Source organism: Lottia gigantea (assembly GCF_000327385.1).
Source record: "Lottia gigantea unplaced genomic scaffold LOTGIsca_1, whole genome shotgun sequence".
In the NCBI taxonomy this organism is placed as follows: Eukaryota; Metazoa; Mollusca; class Gastropoda; family Lottiidae; genus Lottia; species Lottia gigantea.
The window spans coordinates 2,349,018-2,373,795 of record NW_008706746.1 but is presented as its reverse complement, the minus strand read 5'-3'; the positions used below and the strand labels follow the sequence as shown (position 1 = coordinate 2,373,795).

Below are 24,778 nucleotides of genomic sequence, written 5' to 3'. Positions count from 1 at the left end.
TTTATATTTCTTTTTTCTGAAGACAATGTCAATAGGCTATACACTGTCAACCTGTTTTTAAAAAGGCAGTTGATTTTAATTAACTACTGGATCTATCTAGATTTGCTCTAATCTTATTTTCAAACCCTGTCTAATAGCCTAGACGCACTAAAATGAGTTTACCTGATGTGGGCTAATTCAGAATATGCAAGTTCGCTAGGGTCCAGCAATAGAATATTGTGAATTTAATTTAAATTTGATATATGAAAGTAGGCGGTTGGGGCGGTTGAAACCCGCCCATTCAATTCACTTCAGGAAGTGACATAATACATCAAACCTAATTCAGGGTTAGGCCTGTTTCCCGATTTAAGTCTGTCTTGCATTGCCATAAAATTCAAAATCCTATGTTAGGCCTAAAAGCATTCATATTAACAAATGTATTAAGATTTGTAATTGTAGCGTAGCGTAGCAAATCCTACATAATTATTCAAAAACACGGAGAACATTTATATTCGCCATCTAAACTATAAATCTATTAGCATAAGATTATCTTCGAAGCCAATGTTATCATGCGAAATATTGGCCTTTATATATAAAAGTTAAGATAATATCCAAATAGCCTTATCCACCAAAAAAGTGCGCCGTGTTTTCCAAGTCTCGACCATAGGAGTTGAAGATAATTACAAATACCATTTCACAATATCCTTGGACGATTTTGAACGCAATAAAAGGACAGATTGGCTTTGTGGCGAATTATCGTAATGGGGAATAACTCTTCTTGTATACACACAACGCCACCTAGTGCCAGTAACGATGTAATCAAATAGCTGTCAAAAGTTTGTTATTCTTTTGTTTTATTAATCTAAGGATATTCATTTCTGTCTTGATTATGCCGAGATATGCTTTTTGAAGAAGGCCCCCCTTCGCAAATATCCCACAGGGCATGTCTTTAGTATATTCATCCAACGAAGAAAATGTCAAATAGAAAAAGTCACTCCATGTTATTGAACATCACTTCAAAAGACAAAACTTGAAAACCGTTCATCCTTACCAAGGCCTTTACACACTTTATATGTTCTCGTATAAACATGTCAGTGGATATCCACTTTATATTTTGGGAGAAAGAACTTTCTGTTGTTTGGTATAAATTATTGTTTTTTGGGTTTTTTTTGGTAGAAAATGGCAGCTGCATCAGAGGAATGTAGATCAGCTGACAGATCAGTTGGGTAAGCATGCTGCTGTACATGTACCTGTGTTTAAAATCACAATTTCATGGTTATTATACAATCACATGCATGAGAACTTGATTTCGTGCATCTCAGGAAATGATAAATAATGTCCTCCGCATATGCATGTTTTAACAAACATGGATTATCTCTACAAACTCAACCTGCAGAATATTTATAATCTTTTTCTAACATGGCAGTTTTCGGTCATTACCAAATATCTAAATTTTCTATCTACCAAATTATCTTATAATCCCCAGCTGCAATCGGAATTCCAAGTTTCGTCTGCTAGAATTATATTCCAGTGAACAAAGTGTCATGACAAACGAGCGGATTCCATGTCAGCAGAAAAATTCTGTAGGCCATATTCTTATGTTGTTTCAATGAATTTTAGCAATAAAGTACGGTACTTTTACTTCTTATTTTGACAGTAACTAATTTTTGTTACAAATCATTGTTCTTTAAAAGAATTTTCATAATTTATAATGAAATATTATGAAAGATAATACTAAGAGAAGTTAATTCTACCACTAGGTATCCATACAATGGGGTTTTTCTCAACTTATATATAAATCAAACATTGTACACGAAAATAAGTGACACATTTTGCAACAGTCGAGTTGGTTACTCATGAAATATGCGTCAAAGTGAGGGATCCATAAAGAAAAGTCGAAACAAACTAATTTGATAGAATATCTGAAGAAACATCTAAGACATTTTATTTTAACGAAATTCGTTGTTGAGTCCTTAAATGCACAAGTATAAGTTACACTACTGTACAAAGAAATCTTGGTTGAGTTGCCAGTCAGTATTTTCAGACCCCACCACAGACATGACATAGACAATGAAATATTACGGATATAATATTAGCTTATATCATTTCATTTTTTAAAAACTTGTTTTCTGCATTATACAATGCTGATTATTGTTCTACTAAACATAAGATTGTGTTGCCTTTAGATCAAAATGTCTTTTTTCAAATGTTTTTCAGAACTCGTTTGAATAGCTTGTTCCAATTGTTAGAAAAGACATTGAGTCGAACAGCAGGAAACAAGAAATCTGATATATCAGAAGAATTAACACAGATACGATATGTTACTTCTAAATTATTAACAGTTATTTCTTCACAGGGTAGGATTTTCTTTTTCAGATATAAATTGATAGCACTGTCTTATAATGTACAATTATTTGGTCAAAACTAATGTAATAGATTACAGTTTTAAAAAAGTTTATGTTTTTGTTGTGTTAGTAAATTTGTGCAAAGAGTATTTTATTTATAAAATAAACATATACACATTCATTTTGAGCTTTAGACAGGCATTAATGATATTGAGCAACTGGAGTTGAAACTTAATAAAACAAACATGTTTATATGCTTTACAACACTAGCCAATACTCTGTGGGCAAATCATTACCTGAAATATACCTATGTTACATGTTAACATTGTATGCTTAGTTAAGTCATATTACTTGCAGTTCAGGATATAGGATGTTTTATATTTTCACACTCGCTCAAAGGATTAAACCCGGCTCTATTTGTTATTTTGTTTTTCTCTTTTGATATAGATAAGGCTCAGAAAGATATTATTCTAAAACAATCTAATAATATCGAAATATTAGTCAATATATTACAGGTGAGGTATACTACATGTACTAAATATCCCAGATTTTATGGAGCAGATCTCTGAATTTGTGGCAATGGCCAGTGCTTTCAGAAATAGTTATAATAAACTTCTTCACCTCTGACACTAAATTATTATTTCATTCTTCTTATTGGCTGTATAGAGATTACCTTTTAATTTAAAATGACTGTTTTATTTGATTATTTCAGACTATATATGATGACAATGTTGTGATATCTGTTATCAATATTATTAATGAATTATTGGGAAAAGCACGTAAGATATGTTTTATGTATAATTGTAAAGTATAGCAATAGAACGTAAAAATACATTCATTTTATTTGAAGTATAGTATGAACGCTATTTCATTTAGTTTCTAAAGTGTAATTTGTTTTTTGATGTTTCCTAAAGTTTTATTATTAATCATTTTTATACGCCCACACGTAAGATGGGCGTATATTGTAATCACCCCGTCGGTCGGTCCGTCCGTCCGTTCACATTTGGCTCGTGCTCACTCTACAGGCTACAGTTCTTTATGGATTCTTTTGATTTTTATTTTGTATGTCAATGTTGTTATGAAGATGATCCCTATTGATTTTCGTGATGATCGGATAATTTTTCACGGAAATATCGTGTCTGACTTGACGTTTTACTCTATTAGCTATATTGTGCAATTCGTGCTCACTCTACAAGCTACACTTTTTTACAGATTCTTTTGATTTTGTATGTCAATGTCATTTTGAAGATGATCCCTATTGATTTTCGTGATGATCGGATAATTTTTCACCAACATATCCTGTCTGACTTGAAATTTTATTCTATTGGCTATATTGTGCAACTTGTGCTCACTCTACAAGCTACAATTCTTTACATTCTTAGATTCTTTTGATTTTTATTTTGTGTGTCAATGTCATTATGAAGATGGTAAATATATCAAATTTCATAATACTTACAATCAAAGCTATCTGTGGGCGTATGTTACCTTGCCTGGCAAGCTATATTTCTGTATATAGATGAGTTTTTTTTATGTTATTTCCGTAATAAAGAATGAATTTATTGTATTATTATATTACATTATATAGCTTTTGGGAAAAGAGCATCAATATTGGTAAACCATGGTGTATCAAGTGTTTTGTTCAATATTCTAAGACAAGCTGTCAGTGCTGATAATACTTTACCAGAAGATGCCCAATTAACAATACATTGTATATTGGGTCGTATTGGGCATAAAGGTAAATCATTTTTTTTCCTGGAATATTTATTCAACTATTGTAGATTATATGTGATTCAGAACTGAGAATGAAATGATGATTTCAAAGTGAGTTCGCTAGATATCTGAATACATAACATTTAGATCACTCTTTTAAATTGCAATTTATTGTTTTTATACGCCCACACGTAAGATGGGCGTATATTGTAATCACCCCGTCGGTCCGTCCGTTCACATTTGGCTCGTGCTCACTCTACAGGCTACAGTTCTTTATGGATTCTTTTGATTTTTATTTTGTATGTCAATGTTGTTATGAAGATGATCCCTATTGATTTTCGTGATGATCGGATAATTTTTCACCGAAATATCGTGTCTGACTTGACGTTTTTCTCTATTAGCTATATTGTGCAACTCGTGCTCACTCTACAGGCTACAATTTTTTACAGATTCTTTTGATTTTTATTTTGTGTGTCAATGTCATTATGAAGATGATCCCTATTGATTTTCGTGATGATCGGATAATTTTTCACCGAAATATCGTGCCTGACTTGACGTTTTTTCTCTATTAGCTACATTGTGCAACTCGTGCTCACTCTACAGGCTACAATTTTTTACAGATTCTTTTGATTTTTATTTTGTATGTCAATGTTGTTATGAAGATGATCCCTATTGATTTTCGTGATGGTCGGATAATTTTTCACCGAAATATCGTGTCTGACTTGACGTTTTACTCTATTAGCTATATTGTGCAACTCGTGCTCACTCTACAGGCTTCAATTCTCTACAGATTCTTTTGATTTTTATTTTGTATGTCTATGTCGTTATGAAGATGATCCCTATTGATTTTCATGATGATCTATCGATTTTCATGATGATCTATTGATTTTCGTGATGATCGGATAATATTTCACCGAAATATCGAGTCTGACTTGACGTTTCACTCTATTAGCTATATTGTGCAACCCTGTAGTCACTAAAGACTGTTTAATCATTTCTGACAGCTGCCAGTGGGCGTATGTTACCTTGCCTGGCAAGCTATCTTTATCAAAAGTGTTTCCATTTTTTTTATGATAACCTCATCTGAAGTTGTTATTTATGGTTTATTCATTTACAGATAGAAAGTTTGCTGTGAAAGCCAGATTAAACAATGTTTTGTTGTTAACATTAAACTTGTTAAAGAGTAACACCAGTAGTTTTAAAAACATGCAGATTTTATTACAAGTTTTTAAATACTATACCTCAAACAGTAAGTTGTTTTTTATAATATATGATTTTACTGAATATACTATATATATATATATATATACTGATGTGATTTAGTAAAATATCATATCCTCAGATAACTGCAAAGATATAAATGTGATAAATATATTTTAAAGTAATAATATAAACCAGTCAGATTTCTAGAAATTAATCTGATACAAACATAGTAAATCGGTTAGAAAGTTGCAGTTAAATATTTTTTTTGCGAAAGCTACAAATTTGGGATTATAGTACCTGAGTTTTCAATTTCTAATTAATCAAATTCCTCATAATATCTTTTCTGAACAATTTACGATATTTCATTGTATATATCAAAGTTTTTAAAATGTCATGGTATTTACTGTGAACTATCATAGTGAATGCCCTCATATATACTAGTAAGATAATATATTATTACAATGACCAATATTAACAGTCATGTTGGAGAATAAACAAATTAGATACTGTATGAAAAATTCAAAAGAATATTTATTAATTGAAGACATGCTATCAATATTTCAGGTGTTAATGCATCCTATGTTGGTAAACATAACTCTATTAGTATATTGTTTAAGATAATAGCGTTATGTGGTAAAAAACATACAACAGTTCTAAAATTAGCTTTAGATAGTTTAAACAATCTCACTAAATCAAGTAAGTATTTGTTTCCATAATTCATTTCCGTGATTTCAAGATGGATTGTCGTCTGATAACTCATCGTTCTATTTTATCAAGGCTAAATTCAAAGACTATTTATTTGATTTTCAAGCTGAAGTAATAATTGATTTTCTAATGAAATTGTATAGATATTGGGTGATGAAATGTTGTGGCTCTGAATCACTCTGATGTCTAGAAATAAATATCAGCCAAGATGCAAAATGCATGAAATTTTATGGCAGTCCAATTTTCTTGATGGTCGCTGGATTGATAAAGTATTATCAATGTTTTACATTGAAGGTTGTTACTAGGAATAAAAAGTTTTTGAAATGTATTTCAGAGAGTAATTCAGCAAGAACTATAGGAATGGGAGGAGTTACTACATTATTAACATTATATACAGAATGGCATCAATTTGATACAAAACATAAATATAATAACTTGAAGAAATCCATACTACATATTCTTAAAAATATCACAAATCTTAGTAAGTATTGAAAATCTTGTACAAAAACTGATTTTGAATATAGGATCTTGTTTGCATGGTTTACACATAAACTTTAAGACAGAAAGGAAGCTTGATCATACAGTACTAAACATGGATCAGGTAAACAGTTACATGATTTTGGTTAAACATCATTCAATGACTGCCAAATCCAACAGTCTTATACTGTATTGACAATCTGTTCAATCAATCTATTCTATCAATCTATCTATTCAACTGTTTTAGAATCAGGAAGAAAAGCTCTATTAGAATCAGATGGTATAAGAATTCTGTATGAAACATGTCAAGATATATCAGAAAGTCGTGAAATGGAGAGTTTGATATTACTAGCTAGTATTATAATGAGAAAATGTTGTCCCAGAAACAAACTACCTCTAGAAAACACTGATAGTGCTGTTACGTTTCCTCTACCATTATCAGATAGACATGTTCCCGATTGTCTTCATGTTTCTAATCAAAGTAAGTGGAGGTCACTCTCAAAATAATCCGAATAATGTTGTTGTATTTGTATTAAATGAGTAATGATATCATTATATTGAGGTTATTTATGTGCTAATGTTTTATTTTTCAGGTTACTTATGTGGTGATATTATATTTCAGGTTATCTATTCGATAATTATGGCTATATATAAGTTATTTTTTAGGTTATCATCTGATGATGAAGTTATATCTCAGGTTATTTAGATGATAATAGTTTATATATTAGGTTTTGTATGTGATAATGATATGATATTATATGTGATAATGATATGATAGTGAAGTTATAATTTAAGTTATATAATATGTAATAACAGTGGTATCATTGGTAATAATGTTTAATTTTAGGTGAGGTGCCTGATAGTGATAATGGTACCAGTAATGGTAATGAAAGTGATCACAGTTCACTAGATAATGATGATGATATTGATAGCGATGATGAAAGATTTAGAACAGATCATTCCGAAGATGTAAGTTTATAAATACCATGAAAAGAGATAAGTGAAATTAAATGAAAGAAGTTTTGATCTAGGCCATACATGTGTAATCTACCGATGTTGTCGGGTTTCTACCGATTTTTTTTTTTTTTTTTCCTGATCAAATTTTCACGGGACCTACCGTTTTCAATGTTCAAATTCTCTACCATAAATCAACAAAATATCTATTATCACTTGTATCCTGATCGTCGGTAACATGCGTTAATCTCATCACCTAATAATATTATCATTGCCCGACTGGATGTCTAATTCTTATGTAAACTCAAACTTCGTTTCATAAAATCGTTTTGTAATTTTACTGTAGTCTGTTAACATTCATTTGATTGCCTGCATAACAGGCTTACTTATTACAAGTCTTTCCATATCTGAAGAAAGTCAAAATGGAAGCGGAAAATTCAGTTCAATACTTCGTGAGAGTGTTGCAGGAAAAGTATTTAATGATCGCACTGGAGATATTTAACATGTCATGAGTTACACCTTTGGAAAAAGTAACATTGCCAGTACACATTATTTACTAAATATTTCTTTCAGAACATACTGATTTTTAATATTACATGTAGGCCTACCGGTACCATTTAATTTAGAGGGCTGGGATCATGCTTGCTTTCTTGTTTTCAAACATCATTTCACCTTGACATTATTTTTGATTCAATCAGTACTGAAGAATGATAATATCAAATTTTTTTCGGGCCCCTAAATTTAAAATATCAGGCACTATTTCTAGAATTATCCATAATTATAGATTGTTAATTTTAACTGTGTCATGTAGGCCCATGATCAATTTAATTAATTTACAAGGCTTAAAGCTTATTTGAAAAAAAAAAAAGAATCAATTTGGAGTTTCAAATCACGAATTTACGTGCTTTGGAAAAATCTCCCGACTTTTCACCCAATCTCCAGATTTTTCAAGGCAAATCTCCAGATTTTTTTTCCTGACCTGTACACATGTATGATCTAGGCCCCGTTTCTCAAAAATCTGTGCAATTACAAAAAAAATTGATTCCAAGATACTATCCTAGTCTGTTTCATGTCTTTTTCAATCATACATTGATATACTACAGCAAGAAGATGACCAAACTGATGCCATAGAACAACCTGAACCGAGATCTGTAGAAGAGTTAAGATCTTACAGTAAATTTTTTCCAGAACTCTTTGAATTTGAGGTAACTTGTTTCCAGATTATAACAGTTTCAGTTTAAAACAATTCATATTTATTTATAAATACTTTTTATATACACTAATACTTGATAAATATGTTCTGAGACTGGAATTTCACTGTTTTCATTACAATTTTTATCATCTGCAAGTTATCCTTAAATGTTCAGGGGATGGGGTTAGCTAAAAGAAAAGCTTGAAGAGTTAGTATAAAATAGTATCAAGCTCAGCTCTATGATTGCTCGTTTACATACACAAGACAGCTATGTCAGTCTTCATTGATTCAGTAAAAATGTCTTATATTCATTTCTTTAATTTCTAGACTCGTCCAGTTTCTAGACAGTCAATCTCTGGTGTCAAATCAGATTTTGTGACACCTGAAGCAGACAACCAATCAATATTATCTGTACCAACATGTCGACGAGTCCATTCTTTTTCAAACATATCAGAAACTCTACCAAAATTATATCAAAATAGCACTACTTCAAGTGAATCAGATTCAGTTCTGTTTCAATTTGACAAATTAAAGTTAAAAAATAGACATTCAGTACCTGACTTACAATTTGAGTCCAAAACAAAAGTAGACTCAGCGACTGCAGTTAATCTTAAAACTGGGACCAGTGTGTTCACCCTTGATGTTCAACTGCCATCTCCTATTAAATCAAATTCAAAATCTGCAAGTCAAGTACGCACTGTAAAGAAATCTAAATCAGTAAAGAAGGGAGATCAAACCAAGAGCAAGAAAATCAAAAAGAAATCTGATGCACCAGTGACAGAAAATATAGCAGACGCAATGTGTATAACACCACTAGTGACACCTAGGGACCAACTGGAAGAGTTTATTGCCACATCAGTTGTTGAAGATTATGAGGAAGATGTTTTTGACTGGTTTAAAGATCCTCAACTGTATTCTCAGCTGGCAAGAGAAACTAAAAGTGTCTATAGATTTGAAAAGGTGGCATATCCTGATCTAAATTCAGCAAGAGGAAATTCAAATCCTGAGAAATTATATAACAGAAAATTTGGAGTTCAGAGGTGGGTATTTAGAAGGCCTTAGAAGAATCCCCCTTCCCCCAATAAAATGTTTTTGTGCATTTTAGGGCCTATTTCACTCATTGATAAGTCACTGCAACCGATGGGACTGATCATTTGTGGTGACTCAAGTGACCATCAATCGGTGTGAAAAGCATGTACTGAGGACGTACCCGCAACGTATCCTAGATGCCTTTTAGGTCTTGACATCTCCACCGGCAGTCACCAGTCACATGGTCTCTAATGTGGGTGAGTAGCCTTGTGGAGACGTCACTGCAGGGTCTCCTTGGTCTCCAACAGTTCGTAGAAAAATAGAAGAGGTGTCCCTCTGGTGTCTGATGGAGATGTTGCAAAGACGTCTTGGAGGCCTATTGGAGACTGAAATAATTCCTGCAACTTCTTGAGCCCCGGTTAGTCTCCAGGAGACATTGTAGACCAGTAGAATACAGAAGTGATCAAATAAGTAATTGAAAAGTAAATAATTGAACACAGATTATAGGAAAGAATTACTTAAATATGCATAGCTGGAAACAGCTGATAATACCATCGCCAAGTTCAGTATGTCATCTGCTAGAAGAACGACCAGATTTTTGTTCTGCCTAACATGCTTATATTAGGTGATTGCCTTTTAGAATAAGACCAGAGTCAATCCTTGACTACCTATAACAAGGTGATTAAACTGTGTTTCAGGGTTAAGATATTTGAAGATATAGATAGAATGATTCATTCAGATCTACTGATAGAGAGAATTGTGTATGATTTAGGTGAAGTAGTCAACGACACCAACTATAGTCAAGAAAATAGAAATTTAACCAATAGAGATGAGTTCAGGTATCACCATTTACTATGCTCGCATTGAGATAATTTCAAAAAAATGAATTTGTTAAAGGAATACTACGTCTTAAAATGAACATGAAATATAAATTCAATTCTAAAACTTTGCCTATAAGTGTACATATTTGACTTATCTAACTTTATGTTAGCTAGTATTCCAGTAATAGTTGACTGATAAGTGATTTAAAAACAATCTATTATAGTGTTTTATGAAAAACAAAGAAGAAATGTGCCTTCTTATAATTCCTCTAAATAAAATGTGTATATATATGTTTGATTGTAGTTATGGTCGAGGTATATTAAATGTTGATCATCTAATATTCAATGCCCAGTTTGAGTCGGCTAATCTGAGAAGAGTAATACAGGTCAGTGGTACTTAATTTCAAACAGTTTTCAAGTCAGAATGTTATCCAAGTTGTTTTTGAGACATGGATTTTTCGTTTAGGTTGGGGAAAATTGCAAATTCAACTAAGGTTGTTGTTCTTCAAAGCGATAATTTGAGTATGATTCAATAATTTCAGGTTCGATAATTTGAGTATGATTCAATGATTTCAGTTTTGATAATTTGAGTATGATTCAATGATTTCAGGTTCGATAATTTGAGTATGATTCAATGATTTAAGGTTTGATAATTTGAGTATGATTCAATTATTACAGGTTCGATAATTTTAGTATGATTTCAGGTTTGATTATTTCAGTATGATTCAATTATTTCAGGTTCAATAATTATGATTCCATGATTTCAGATTCAATAATTTCAGTATGATTCAATGATTTCAGGTTTGATTATTTCAGTATGATTCAGTGATTTCAGGTTCAATAATTATGATTCAATGATTTCATGTTTGATAATTCCAGTATGATTCAATGATTTCAGGTTCGATAATTTGAGTATGATTCAATGATTTAAGGTTTGATAATTTGAGTATGATTCAATTATTACAGGTTCGATAATTTGAGTATGATTCAATGATTTAAGGTTTGATAATTTGAGTATGATTCAATTATTACAGGTTCGATAATTTTAGTATGATTTCAGGTTTGATTATTTCAGTATGATTCAATTATTTCAGGTTCAATAATTATGATTCCATGATTTCAGATTCAATGATTTCAGTATGATTCAATGATTTCAGGTTTGATTATTTCAGTATGATTCAGTGATTTCAGGTTCAATAATTATGATTCAATGATTTCATGTTTGATAATTCCAGTATGATTCAATGATTTCAGGTTCGATAATTTCAGTATGATGTCAGGTTTGATAATTTCAGTATGATTCAATGATTTCAGGTTCAATAATTATGATTCAATGATTTCAGGTTCGATAATTTCAGTATGATTCAATGATTTCAGGTTCGATAATTTTAGTATGATTCAATGATTTCAGGTTCGATAATTATGATTCAATGATTTCAGGTTCGATAATTCCAGTATGATTCAATGATTTCAGGTTCGATAATTCCAGTATGATTCAAAATGATTTCAGGTTTGATAATTTCAGTATGATTCAATGATTTCAGGTTTGATAATTATGATTCAATGATTTCAGGTTCGATAATTCAGTATGATTCAATGATTTCAGGTTCGATAATTATGATTCAATGACTTCAGATTCGATAATTTCAGTATGATTTCAGATTCGATAATTTCAGTATGATTCAATGATTTCAGGTCCGATAATTTCAGTGTGATTCAATGATTTCAGGATCGATAATTATGATTCAATGATTTCAGATTCGATAATTTCAGTATGATTCAATGATTTCAGATTTGATAATTTCAGTATGATTCAATGATTTCAGATTCGATAATTTCAGTATGATTCAATGATTTCAGGATCGATAATTATGATTCAATGATTTCAGGTTCGATAATTTCAGTATAATTTCAGGTTTGATAGTTTCAGTATGATTCAATGATTTCGTAATTTTAGCATGATCAGATTATTGCATGTTAGAGAATTTGAGTATTGTGAGACAATCGAACTTAGTTGCTTCCCTTGATTGACTCTCTAGTCAAAAGAGATAGACTTGCTTGATTACGTCAGTCTTACGTTTGCTTTTCTAATGTTTACATCATATGATATTGTCTCTCTGTAAACTTGACGATGTGTGCTAATAAATCTTAAAACCTACTCTTCATCGAGCATAACATGGCGCTGCGACAGTTCTACACGCCACCGTCGTCCAGAGGACAGTAACTTTTTACAGAGAAGTGAGTTAATTTTTGAGTGAAAAAAAACTTTGTTGACAATCGGAAAATCGACGCCATTTTTGTTGTTATTGTGAAATCATGGCGGGCAATGGACAAAATCAAAATGCTGACGCTCCACAAGCTGAAGTACCACAGATAAATCCTATTCACAACAAAATCCAGTTTGGCCTTCTACCCGACAAAGTTGACCTTTCGGTAGACAAAGGTGAACATTTCAAAACTTGGAAAGAAAGATGGGATATTTTTGCCGATGTCAACAACATAAATGTTCTGCCAATTAACACCCAAGTTTCTTTATTGAAAGCGGCCTTAGCAGACGAATCAATAAAAATCCTTAGGAACTTGTCACTCACAGATGATCAAAGAAGACAGCCAAACGAGATACTGCGTGCTTTAGAAATTTATGCCCAAGGAAACCTCAATGAAGTTGTAGAAACATTTCATTTTAACACTCGCGAACAGGCAGTGAATGAAACTTTCGATGATTTTCTTACGGAAGTCAAGGAACTTTTAAAAACTTGCAATTTTCCTGAGGATCTTCACCATCGTCTCATACGTGATAGAATCATCGTAGGCATAAACAGCAGTGATGTTTGTAAACTTCTAGCCAAATCTTCTGGATTAACTCTAACAAAAGCAATCGACATCTGCCGTTCACAGGAGTCATCAGCTCAGCAAGTTTCCGAGATTGAAGGATGCAATGGTATTAATCGTGTCTTGCGCTATCAAAATGCCAAGACAAAAGCGAACCCACAACCTTCCAAGATTAAATCTCATATGCCAACAGCTAAAACTCCCAGGACGTATGACTGTAAAAAATGTTTAAAAAATCACTCTCCACATCAATGTCCTGCCTACGGTAAAGCATGTTCCATGTGTAAAGGCGTGGGTCACTTCAAGAACAGTCCACACTGCAAAAGCGTACAGACGGTCAGATATATCCGATCCAGCATTTTAAGGACATCCAGTCATGGTGATGATGAGTTTATTGTAACCATCCAAATTAACCAAAGACCCTTTGATGCCTGTCTGGACACTGGATCTGTCGTTACGGCTATGGGAACAGATACTTTTCGATCTACTGGTCACACTACACAATTATCTCCACCAGATCGACCTTTAGTTGGTGCCAATGTTGAAAATCTACAGTGTGAAGGATACTTCGATGCCAACATAACAGCCTACAACAACACCATACAACAGAAAATTTATGTCATCGTTGGTATGGTTGGTGTTATACTGGGTCGACCAGCATTACGCACGTTAGGACTCATCCCAGAAAATTGGATCAAATCCGTAACGTCGCATGGACATATCATTTCGCAAGAACTTAAAGCTACATTTGTAAGATCATATCCAAGTGTTTTTGATGATCAACTTAAGGACATGAAAGGTGAAACTTTAAAGATCCAATTGACTCCAGATGCGAAACCCTTTTCAGTTCATACACCTTGCAGAATTCCGATTCCACTTCGAGATAAACTGAAACAAAAGTTGGATGATATGGTGCAACAAGGTGTCATCAGTCCTGTTACAGAACCTTCTAAATGGTGCCACCCAATTGTTGTCATACCAAAAAAGAATTCCACAGATATTCGCATGTGTATAGACCTTACCAAGCTCAACAAGTTCATAGTGCGTGAGCGTTACCAATCAGTTACCCCTCACGAAGCTGTCTCATCTATTCCATCACAAAAAGCTTGTATCTTTAGCAAAGTAGATGCATTGACAGGCTATTGGCAAGTTAAACTCTCTGAGCAAGACTCACATTTAACCACGTTCATTACTCCCTTTGGACGGTATAAATGTCTCAAGGCACCTTATGGTATTAGTAACATATCGGAACATTACGATAGACGCATGGATGATGTAGTCTGCGACCTACAAGGAGTCGTAAAAATAGATTATGACATTGTCATTTATGGCCAAGATGTTCAACAACACAATCAACGCCTACATGCATTCCTCAATCGCTGTCAAGACCATGGTGTAAACCTTGACTTGTCCAAATGTCAATTTGGCGTACACTCAGTACCATTTTGCGGTTACATCTTGAGATCTAACGGATATGAAATCAGTCCAGAATTGACTAGAGCTGTGAAAGACTTTCCAAGACCTGGAAATATTACTGATGTCCGTTAATTTTTTGGATTGGTAAATCAACTAGCAGATTTTTCCTCTGATATAGCAGATGCTATGCAGCCACTACGTCCCTTGCTGAAACCCAAGAACGAATCAGGAACAAGAAGACGCATTTACAGCTACCAAAGAACTGCTAACGTCAATTCCGGTCTTAGCTTATTTCGACCCATCAAAACCAACCCAATTGAGAGTAGACGCTTCTCGTCTCAATGGTTTAGGCCTAGCTCTCACACAGACTCAAGATGATGGAACGTGTCGCCTAATTCAAGCTGCTTCTAGATTTCTTACACCAACAGAGTCCCGGTATGCCATGATCGAGATTGAAGCCCTCGGTGCTGCCTGGGCAGTGAAGAAATGCCACATATTTTTACATGGATTACCACATTTTGATCTCATTATTGATCATAAACCCTTGGTACCCATCTTTAATCAGTACAGGATCGATGAAATAGACAATCCAAGGCTGCAACGTCTTAGAATGAAGTTAACTCCATATAATTTCACCGCAATATGGACAAGTGGGAAATCTCATCAAGCTGCTGATGCATTATCTCGTTCTCCAGTAGACCAACCAAATGATGAGGACATAGTTGATCAAGAAGATTCCGAATCCCTCGTCAACCTCATCATGTCGGTCAGAGACCAAGAAGATAACCATTCTATCCCACTTTCCAAAGTTAAAGAGGCTTCATTAAAGGACCAACAAATGGTGAAATTGAAAACTATCATCTTAAAAGGATGGCCGGATACTAAACAGCAATTACCAGAAATAGTTCGTGAATTTTGGCCTGTTAGATCCAGTTTTTCCATTCATGATGACATACTATTATATGGTTGCCACACTATCATTCCCAAATCTCTTCGATGTTCACTTCTAAGAAGACTACATGACGGACACCAAGGAATGGAAAAAGCTAAACGACGAGCTCGTCAGTCAATTTACTGGCCAGGCCTCGATCGCGATATCAGCAACCTCATTAAAGCATGTCAAGCGTGTCAAGTCACACAACCTTCTCAACCTAAGGAACCAATTCAGCTTCATGAAGTTCCCACTCTACCTTGGAAGAAGATAGGTACGGATCTTTTCCAGTACGGCACAGAGAATTTCATGGTTATAGTTGACTACATGTCCTTCTGGCCTGAATTATACATTCTACACAAGGACACAACTGCTAAATCAGTCATTTATGCCTTACAGGAATCATTCTCTCAATTTGGCATTCCTGATGAAGTATTTTCCAACAACGGGACCCAGTTTACTTCCAAAGCTTTCAAACAGTTTGCAGACCAATGAGAATTCAGACACAACACTTCCAGTCCAAGATATCCACAGTCCAACGGCAAAGCCGAAACTGCTGTTAAAACCATGAAGAATATTGTATGAAAGTGTCGCAAAGATAAAAAGTTGGATATGGTCAAACTTCGTAAAGGATTGATAGCCTTTCGTAATTCCCCATTATTAGGAGGAAAATCACCAGCAGAACTTTTTCTTGGTCGACGTCTCAACGATTCTCTTCCTTGCCATCCAATCTCATTTCAACAAAAATGGATGATGCCAAACAAAGAAGTTAACCGTCGCAAGAATCGTGCCAATGAAAAGTCCATCCATTTTTACAACAAAAGAACATATCCTTTACGTCAATTGAATGTTGGTAGTCACGTACGAATCCAGCATCATTCATCAAAACGATGGACAGTTAAAGGGAAGATTGTCAAAATTCTTCCTCACAGATCATATTTAGTCCAGTTGCAAGATGGTAAAAAATTTCAACGCAACCGACGACAACTTAAACCGTACACTTGGATGCCTTTCCCTTCAGGAACAGGGGGAGGTGGAGGTCATCATAATCCTCAACGTAATCTTCAGCAAGATCACGAAGCCAGTGCTCCTGAAATTGAACGTCATCAGCCAGACCCAGTTCCAGTTCAAAAGAAGAGAGAACACAGAACTAGTAGTTATGGAAGACGAATTAGGAAACCAACTAGATTCAAAGACTTTGTGACAGATTATTAGTGTTCATTTCAAAAGTGCATAATAATCTGGGGAAGGTGTGAGACAATCGAACTTAGTTGCTTCCCTTGATTGACTCTCTAGTCAAAAGAGATAGACTTGCTTGATTACGTCAGTCTTACGTTTGCTTTTCTAATGTTTACATCATATGATATTGTCTCTCTGTAAACTTGACGATGTGTGCTAATAAATCTTAAAACCTACTCTTCATCGAGCATAACAAGTATGATCAATGATTTCAGGTTCGATAATTTCAGTATGATAATTTCAGTATGATTTGATTATTGCAGATTAGATAATTTGAGTATGATTCAATGATTTCAGGTTAGATAATTTCAGTATGATCTGATTATTGCAGGTTAGAGAATTTGAGTATGATCAATGATTTCAGGTTAGATAATTCATTATGAAAGTTTGAGTATGATCTGATTATTGCAGGTTAGAGAATTTGAGTATGATCTGATATTAAATCCTGATATTAATACCAATCATCATCACCAATGGTTCTATTTTCAAGTATCAAATATGATAGCTGATGTTCCTTATAGATTTAATATTGTCAACTGTGAGAAAATCAACAGTCAGTTTAACTTTGGTAAGGCTCTGTTCTGAAATTTGATGAAAAATTTTAGATTAAATACAAATTTATACTTAGTCAGAAATGTCATCTGAATATTCAATTTTCAGTTTGTTAGATCATTATCTAATATAACTGTATCCCTTTACTGAATGAAAATTCAAGTTTTGTTTGTCTACATTTAAAGAAAGGACCAGTATTGTAGGTGATAAAAATTAACAGTCTCTCTTGAAATTCATCAATTTTCCTGTCTATATTGTCAGATTGTTTTACCAGGTATGAAACCAGTGATATATTCAGTAGGAGAAGCAATGGAAGGTAGAGATGGCTGGATGAGAACAGGAACAGATATTTGTTATTATAAAAACCATTTTATACGTAGTGCTATTACTACTGGTGGTGTTAAAGGCAAATCATATTATACCACCACATTTACAGTGACATTTAAACACGATAGAGATATCTGTTACTTAGCATATCATTATCCATACACTTATACCACATTAAAGGTATGTGTTCATTCATTTATGATTAGTTTAGACTAATAATTTACACATATACCATTTACAAGTTTCATTATATTAGTCTTTGATTATATTTCATTTATAACATATTAAAGGCTGAAGTAACATTCTATATATCACTTATATATATCACATCACAGGAAAGATATGAAGGTAATTGTCATTAAATTTTTTAAAACTATACGCTTTTACCACTTTAATGCTTAGCTTAAAGGGACATCCTGCTTTTTTGTAAATAGTTTTGACGTAAAAAAAAATCACGACTAGATTTTTTAGTTAAAACTTTAAGATAGATTTTTGTTTATAGATTTCACAAATTTCTGTAAAAAGTGGAATGCCCCTTTAAGCGGAATGCCAATTAAGGTTTAAAAAAGTATTAGATTCATAACACAAGAATGCAAAGTAATTAGAACATGACGTACTGGTCAATGTTTTGTGTTAATTTTTAAAACAGTACACCTATAACAGCAATAAGTTAAAACATAAATATATTTGTACTATTATAATTCTTGGTTTAGATGGCTTTAATTTGACTACATTACACTATTACATATTAATGTAAAGTTATTAGAACATATTTATACCACTTTAATTAGAACATTACACCTTTAGTTCATAGCCATATTATGTTAACATTACAATCTTATCATGTTGAATAACAGATCACAATTTTATGTGATCTCTACCTCTAATTATCATATTAATGCTAATTAATTAGAACATGTGTACTACTTTAATGTTCAGCAGTAATTTTTGATTATTACACTCATATATAAGAAGCTGATGTAAATTAATTAGAACAAACTAAGCTTTAGAATATTACACAAGTTTATCATAGTTATACAGAGCCATGATATTTGAATATTACACTCATTTGATATTAATGTGAATTAATTAAAACAAACTTAGTTATATCATATAAATACTTAACTATAGATTCATACCACATATGTATGTTTATACTAGTTAAAATTTCATATTTATACCATTCTGAATATTAATTTCATCAGATGTACCACATGAGATCAAATCTTGCTTGAGCTCACTGATAGTCTATACTGATACCATAATCGAAATTCATTTTGTTCATGATTTAATTTCATTCAAAGTATCATTATGTTATATTATATAGTAATTATTAAAATATAGCATACAATTTATGTAGTGCTAGCAATGGAAGCGCGAGTTGGGGTACAGAGAAATGGTTTGTACCCCCAATTCATTTATAACAAATTTAAGAGTATGATTTTTATACTTTTTTGCCCTAAAATATATCAGAATGTATCAATCAATTTCATTTTTTAAAAATTAAACAAGCTGCCACATTTGAAATCACCAATTTGACAGTTGTCCGCCCATTTAATCAACCTGTACCTAATTGTACCCCTAGTTTTGTGAGTCTGGGGCCGCCACTGGATATAAAATAGATTTTAAATAAAGTTGAAGTCGATATCGATTTAAAGCAATATTTATTTATCATCTTTCTAGTGTCATCTATATCATTGGGAAAGTATTTGTGATGCAAGTCAGATATTTTATAGACATCAAAGTTTATGTGAAACATTAGCTGGTAATTCAGTTCCTGTATTAACTATTACTGCTCAACCTTCTCCTAATGATAATGATAATGCTGAATTCAGTAAGTGTTGTGGTCATTGTTTTATACTCACTCTTCTACTTAAGTTTTTCATTTTCATGAATTAGATGATATCAATATAGTTTGCAGATAGGTTTGCTTTGTGCGTTTGGTTCAAATTAAATTTACTATTTTTAGAGTCCTTAACTTTAAACTTATTACCTTGAACCTAGTCTATGATATGAAATTGATTTGTAGAGAGAAGACCATATATATTTTTGTCAAGTCGTGTCCATCCAGGTGAAAGTAATTCCAGTTGGGTTATGAAAGGTAAGAATGGTTTTACAGCATATAAGGGAACTATGTACTCCAAACATTTTTTTTACTTGGCTGATGCAAATGATGATGATGATGACTTTCTGATATCTGACTTAAAATTGGAATGATTAAAACTGATGCAATGTTCTGGATAGACATAAAAACTGACTTCCTTTACTTAAAGTTTGTAATGGTTTTATAGGTTCAATAGATTATTTATTAAGTAGTCATCCAGCAGCTCAAAGATTACGTGAAACCTATATATTTAAAATAGTTCCTATGTTAAATCCTGATGGAGTCATCAATGGAAAGTAAGTCTTTTTTGTTTTGTTTAACAATTGAATTTAACTTTGCATGCTTGTGACTTAGTTTGGCAATGAGTCTCTTTTGAGGTGAAGTATTGGATGTGGAACCAACTATACTGCTGGTTGATAAGAAATTCAAACTTATTTGTAAATTCATTGAATTCTTAATATCAGTATCAGAAATATCATCTGATATATCTGATGTGATCTGATCTTCACTTGCCAAGTAGGAGTTGTCCACCTTAGATTGTATTTAAATAATCTCTATAGATGATTTACAAAGACCTTAAAGCGTGACCAGCTTTAGCATACGAGAATTGTGATAGTAGACCTTTTGTACGCAGCTTTATCAAGTTTTGTTAACAATCTAAAATCATTCTTGGTTTTTCATTAATGTCAATAGATAGAACTTTTAACCAAAACATTCAGTTTTATTTCTGCTTATAGAACAAGATATAGTTAGTTACAGCTTAAAACCTTGTATAACGATATATGACGTGAACTTACTTTTCGAGAAAAACGCAAAAAACTATTTGTGTGCGTATTTTGTTCAAATCTTTTTCATCCGCAGAAAAAGAAACTTTGAACCTTGTGTAATAATATATTTTACGAGGTTTTAAATCTGACTGTTTATATACGTGTTATTTAATCAGTGCTTTTTGAATTATTTACAATCAAGCTCAGAATACAAGGTTTTGATCACAAGATCCGCGCTTTTACGAGCTTTCGAATGGTGCCAAAAAGTCAAAATGACCAAATATGGTATATACAAGGTTTCAAGCGGTCACCCACGATATGTTAAAAAATATGCAAGACATTGCTTAGAACGAAACGTGTCTTTGAGCAAAATTTGTTAGATACAATCTAAGAAGCCTGCTATAGACCAATTAAAAAAAGTAATTTATGTTTCAGTCATAGAAGTTCATTAGTAGCAGAAGATTTAAACCGAAGGTGGTCTAGACCGTGTCCTAAATTACATCCTACTATCTATCATTCTAAAGGTTTATTACATTATCTCAATATGATCAACAGAACACCCATGGTAAGAGTTTACCTGTATATAATCATGTTCACCTTCTCTGTTTTAATTTCAAAGCCCTATAGGAATACCAGCAAACATAAGAGGGTTAACTATGACAACTTTTAGAAAAGAGATCTTTCAGTAATCAGCAGTATATTGAGACGAATCTGTCAACAAGGTAAAATATTCCTGGTTTTTGACCGAAGTGTATTAATCCACTTTGCTGGTGGGCAGTTGGGTAGGCCTACTAGAGGTGTCAAAATACACAAAAAAGTACAAATTGTATGAAAGGATTGAAACCAATGTATTTGAGAGTATCTGCTGTTTTATTGAATTTGTTACAAATTTAACCAACAATGCTCGCAATGTAGAAATGAATTTGAAAATTCATGTTGAATTGTATTGGAATCAATAGTTAGATCTGTCATTGCCTATCAGTCTGTGCAAATGTGACTCCCATGTATCTGTAGAGAATAATTCTGACAAACCTGTAATAATAGAGACTATAATAGGTTATTTTCTACAATGAACCATTAAATAAATAGTTGTTATTCAGTATTTGATTAGTTGTTTGTACATTCTACGGCTAAATAGATAGGAGTTGTATAATCACTTTAATTTTTCACCATGCATATAAAACATACATTAGTGCAGATCACTGACATTTGTTTTGAATTTCATTACTCATTGTTATGTACATGTTGTTTTTAATCTTATTACATTTTGTGTTGTATGACATTTCAGATGTTCTGAATTATTGATGTTATTTTCTTGACAAATGTAATTTTAAATATCACACTACTATCTCTACTGATTGTTGATTGGTTCAGAGAAATTTTCGATAATAAGTTCTCCTTTTTTTATGAGCAATTGAACAATTGATTTTAAGAGGTGTACTATTACTGGTGTTCACTTTAATTTCCAATACTTTTTGTTACTGTCAACTCATCCTAATGAAAATATAAAAAAAGTATAACACTATTTAACAAGCTATTAAGGTTCAGAGGATGTGTTATTTCAGCTAATTCTAGATCAAACCTAGTGATATTGATTTGTTAAAATGACAAGATCAAAATAACCTGCAAAAAAAATTGACATGAATTGATTTTTGTTATGGTGACTATGTAAGATGGTCATGTATTCCTGAAATTGGAAGAAGCTTTAACTAACATTTGTATTAATATAGGTATCTTGTGATTATCATGGTCATTCTAGACGTAAGAATATATTTATGTATGGTTGTAGTCCCTCATTGTCCTGGATACCAAATGATACCCAAAACCCTGCTTCAACTGGTAATAAACATGAAGATAATGGCTTTAAGGTAATCATACTATAAAATACATTTGTTTTCACTTACAAATATTGTAGGTTAATATTCACAAGATCTTGTACAAATATCAATGGTTGATGCTTTGATATACTGAAAATACATAAAAACTGACTTGTAAATACAATAGATGCAACAGTTTATGTCAGAATTTAAACAATTGTGGTATGTAAGTTTCTAGCCACAAGATCTTAGACAAGTTTCAATTTGGGTATGATTGACAAAGTTTTGAACCATTGATAAACTTAAATGTATAATTTAATGATCAGTAGGCTTGATACTATATGATAATGATTTTCATGTCAACCCATCTTTAGAAGTTGATCTCTAAGATGTTGCTAATTATAGACATTGAAAACAATGAGTGTTATGTCTGATTTTATTGAAAATGTCTTACTATAATAAATAATAAATGTATTTTGAAAGTCTTTATTATTTTTCCTGGTAATTATTATTCCCCTGGCTCATATATATATGTGTTTTTTATTGAGATAGTCTGTCTGGATAATGTCATCTCTGTATCAATGTTATTATTACTTTTTATTTGACTGGATGATGAGATCTAACTTCAGAAATAAAACATCAAGAGACCTTTTTTTGTTTCAACATGGTTTCCTGGATTTTTATTGTTTTGAAATTCAGACAACAACAAACAATATCATAAATTCTTAGGAATGCCAAATGGGTTAGCTCATCTGATTACCTTGAAGCAAAAACACCCAAAAATATTAACAATGGGGTAAATTGGCTCCAGCAATATATTTGATTTTACCAAATCATGTCACAACGAGATGTGCAATAGAAATGCTCCAGAAACTATCAAAAATTTATAAATGCAAGAATAAGATTAAAGTTAATAAACTTCTGGTACTTGTTACACCTCTTATACTAAAACAAAATACAGAGCAACTATCCATCAGGTCCTTAATTTGGCAACTGGAAATATGTTGATTAGTGACAAAAATTTCTGGTAAAAGAGGTGTATAATATCCTGATATGTGATAATCGTGGTAAAATACCACAAAATGAGGAGATAAATATGTTGTGCATTCAGTCAAGAGTTTGTCTGAACCGCTAGAAACCTTTCAGCTTTTGTCTGCCCATGCTTTCAGTCATAAAAACAAAGAATTGATTGTCATACTAAAACATTTTGAAATAAAACTTTTAAATATGTTGACAATTCTATTTTTCCAGACTTTACCTCGGTTATTGAGTATCAGTTCTCCAGCATTCTGTCTACAGAACTGTAGTTTTGTAGTTGAGAGATGTAAAGAATCAACAGCTAGAGTTGTTATCTGGAGACAGCTAGGGGTAGCTAGAAGTTATACCATGGAAAGTAGTTATTGTGGATGTGACCAAGGCAAATATAAGGTGAAAGTACTTTCCTCTACAAATCTTTTTTTTCCCTTCTTTCAAGGGGCAGTATGTAAATCACAAATTGTTATAAAATTATGACTCAGATTAACCACAGTTTTAATTATCAATTTCTGTTAATCGACCATCAAATTAAAATATTTAAAAAAAATCCAAATAATCAAAAACTTTCCATCATATTCATTCAATCTCATATCTGTTCAGTTTAAGGGATAGCTTCTTGTGAATTAATTTCTATTTTTATTAGGGAAATATAATATATCCCTTCAATTTATGAAGTGTTTTGGTTCAATTTTACATTTCTTAAATAATAAAAAATTGTTTTCTGTTGGCATATTTTGACCAAAGACAGATATAATATGAAGAATTTGACATATTAACATAGTTTCTGATGTAAAATTTTCTAAACATGAATAAAAGCAAAACAAGGGAAACCATTGAAGTTATATTTCTATAATTGCAGAAGAATTAAGCTCATTGAAAGAGAGAATACTATAAATCTTTGTGTCAGGATATGTTGACTTAATGGCATTTCTCTTTGTAATCTAGGACCAACATCTAAATACAAACATTTTAGAAGAAATGGGCCATAAATTCTGTGAATCTCTAATGAGAATTGTAAGATCTAATGTTATAAACGATTCTAATTCCATGGAATCAAAAGATGTCTTACAATTTCTGGAGGCATCAGCTGCAACTTACAGGTAATTGCTATCATTAACTTATTTACAATCTTGTACACAGCTAATTTGAATCTGGTTTGAAATGAAAAACGGATAATTAATGTCTTTAAATTTAAAGTCTTTGTACTAAAAGCATTAGGGATTTGAAAGTGAACTGTTAATGACAATGATCTTAAAGGAGGTGGGAGGAATATAAATCTATCACACTACACTTTCCTCTTATATTTCATTTTAACTCATCTGGGAATTTTTATCCAAGCATAG

General features: G+C 32.3%; 1 protein-coding gene across 1 annotated transcript; it reads left to right on the top strand.

The window, feature by feature from the left end:
* Positions 1 to 804: 804 nt before the first annotated feature.
* LOTGIDRAFT_208161 (hypothetical protein) lies at positions 805 to 24,539 on the top strand (the record flags this gene model as incomplete). The annotated part of the gene is made up of 25 exons (XM_009045500.1): positions 805 to 815; positions 1,156 to 1,205; positions 2,197 to 2,336; positions 2,772 to 2,839; positions 3,037 to 3,103; positions 3,910 to 4,059; positions 5,152 to 5,283; positions 5,802 to 5,933; positions 6,277 to 6,423; positions 6,667 to 6,879; positions 7,267 to 7,388; positions 8,477 to 8,578; positions 8,893 to 9,250; positions 9,356 to 9,605; positions 10,293 to 10,393; positions 10,731 to 10,801; positions 17,245 to 17,401; positions 17,660 to 17,892; positions 19,396 to 19,546; positions 19,742 to 19,813; positions 20,004 to 20,112; positions 21,019 to 21,148; positions 22,314 to 22,451; positions 23,652 to 23,828; positions 24,381 to 24,539. Exons 2-25 carry the CDS (start codon positions 1,159 to 1,161, stop codon positions 24,537 to 24,539), a joined length of 3,426 nt encoding a protein of 1,141 aa, XP_009043748.1. The 5' UTR covers positions 805 to 815; positions 1,156 to 1,158.
* Between the last annotated feature and the right edge of the window lie 239 nt (positions 24,540 to 24,778).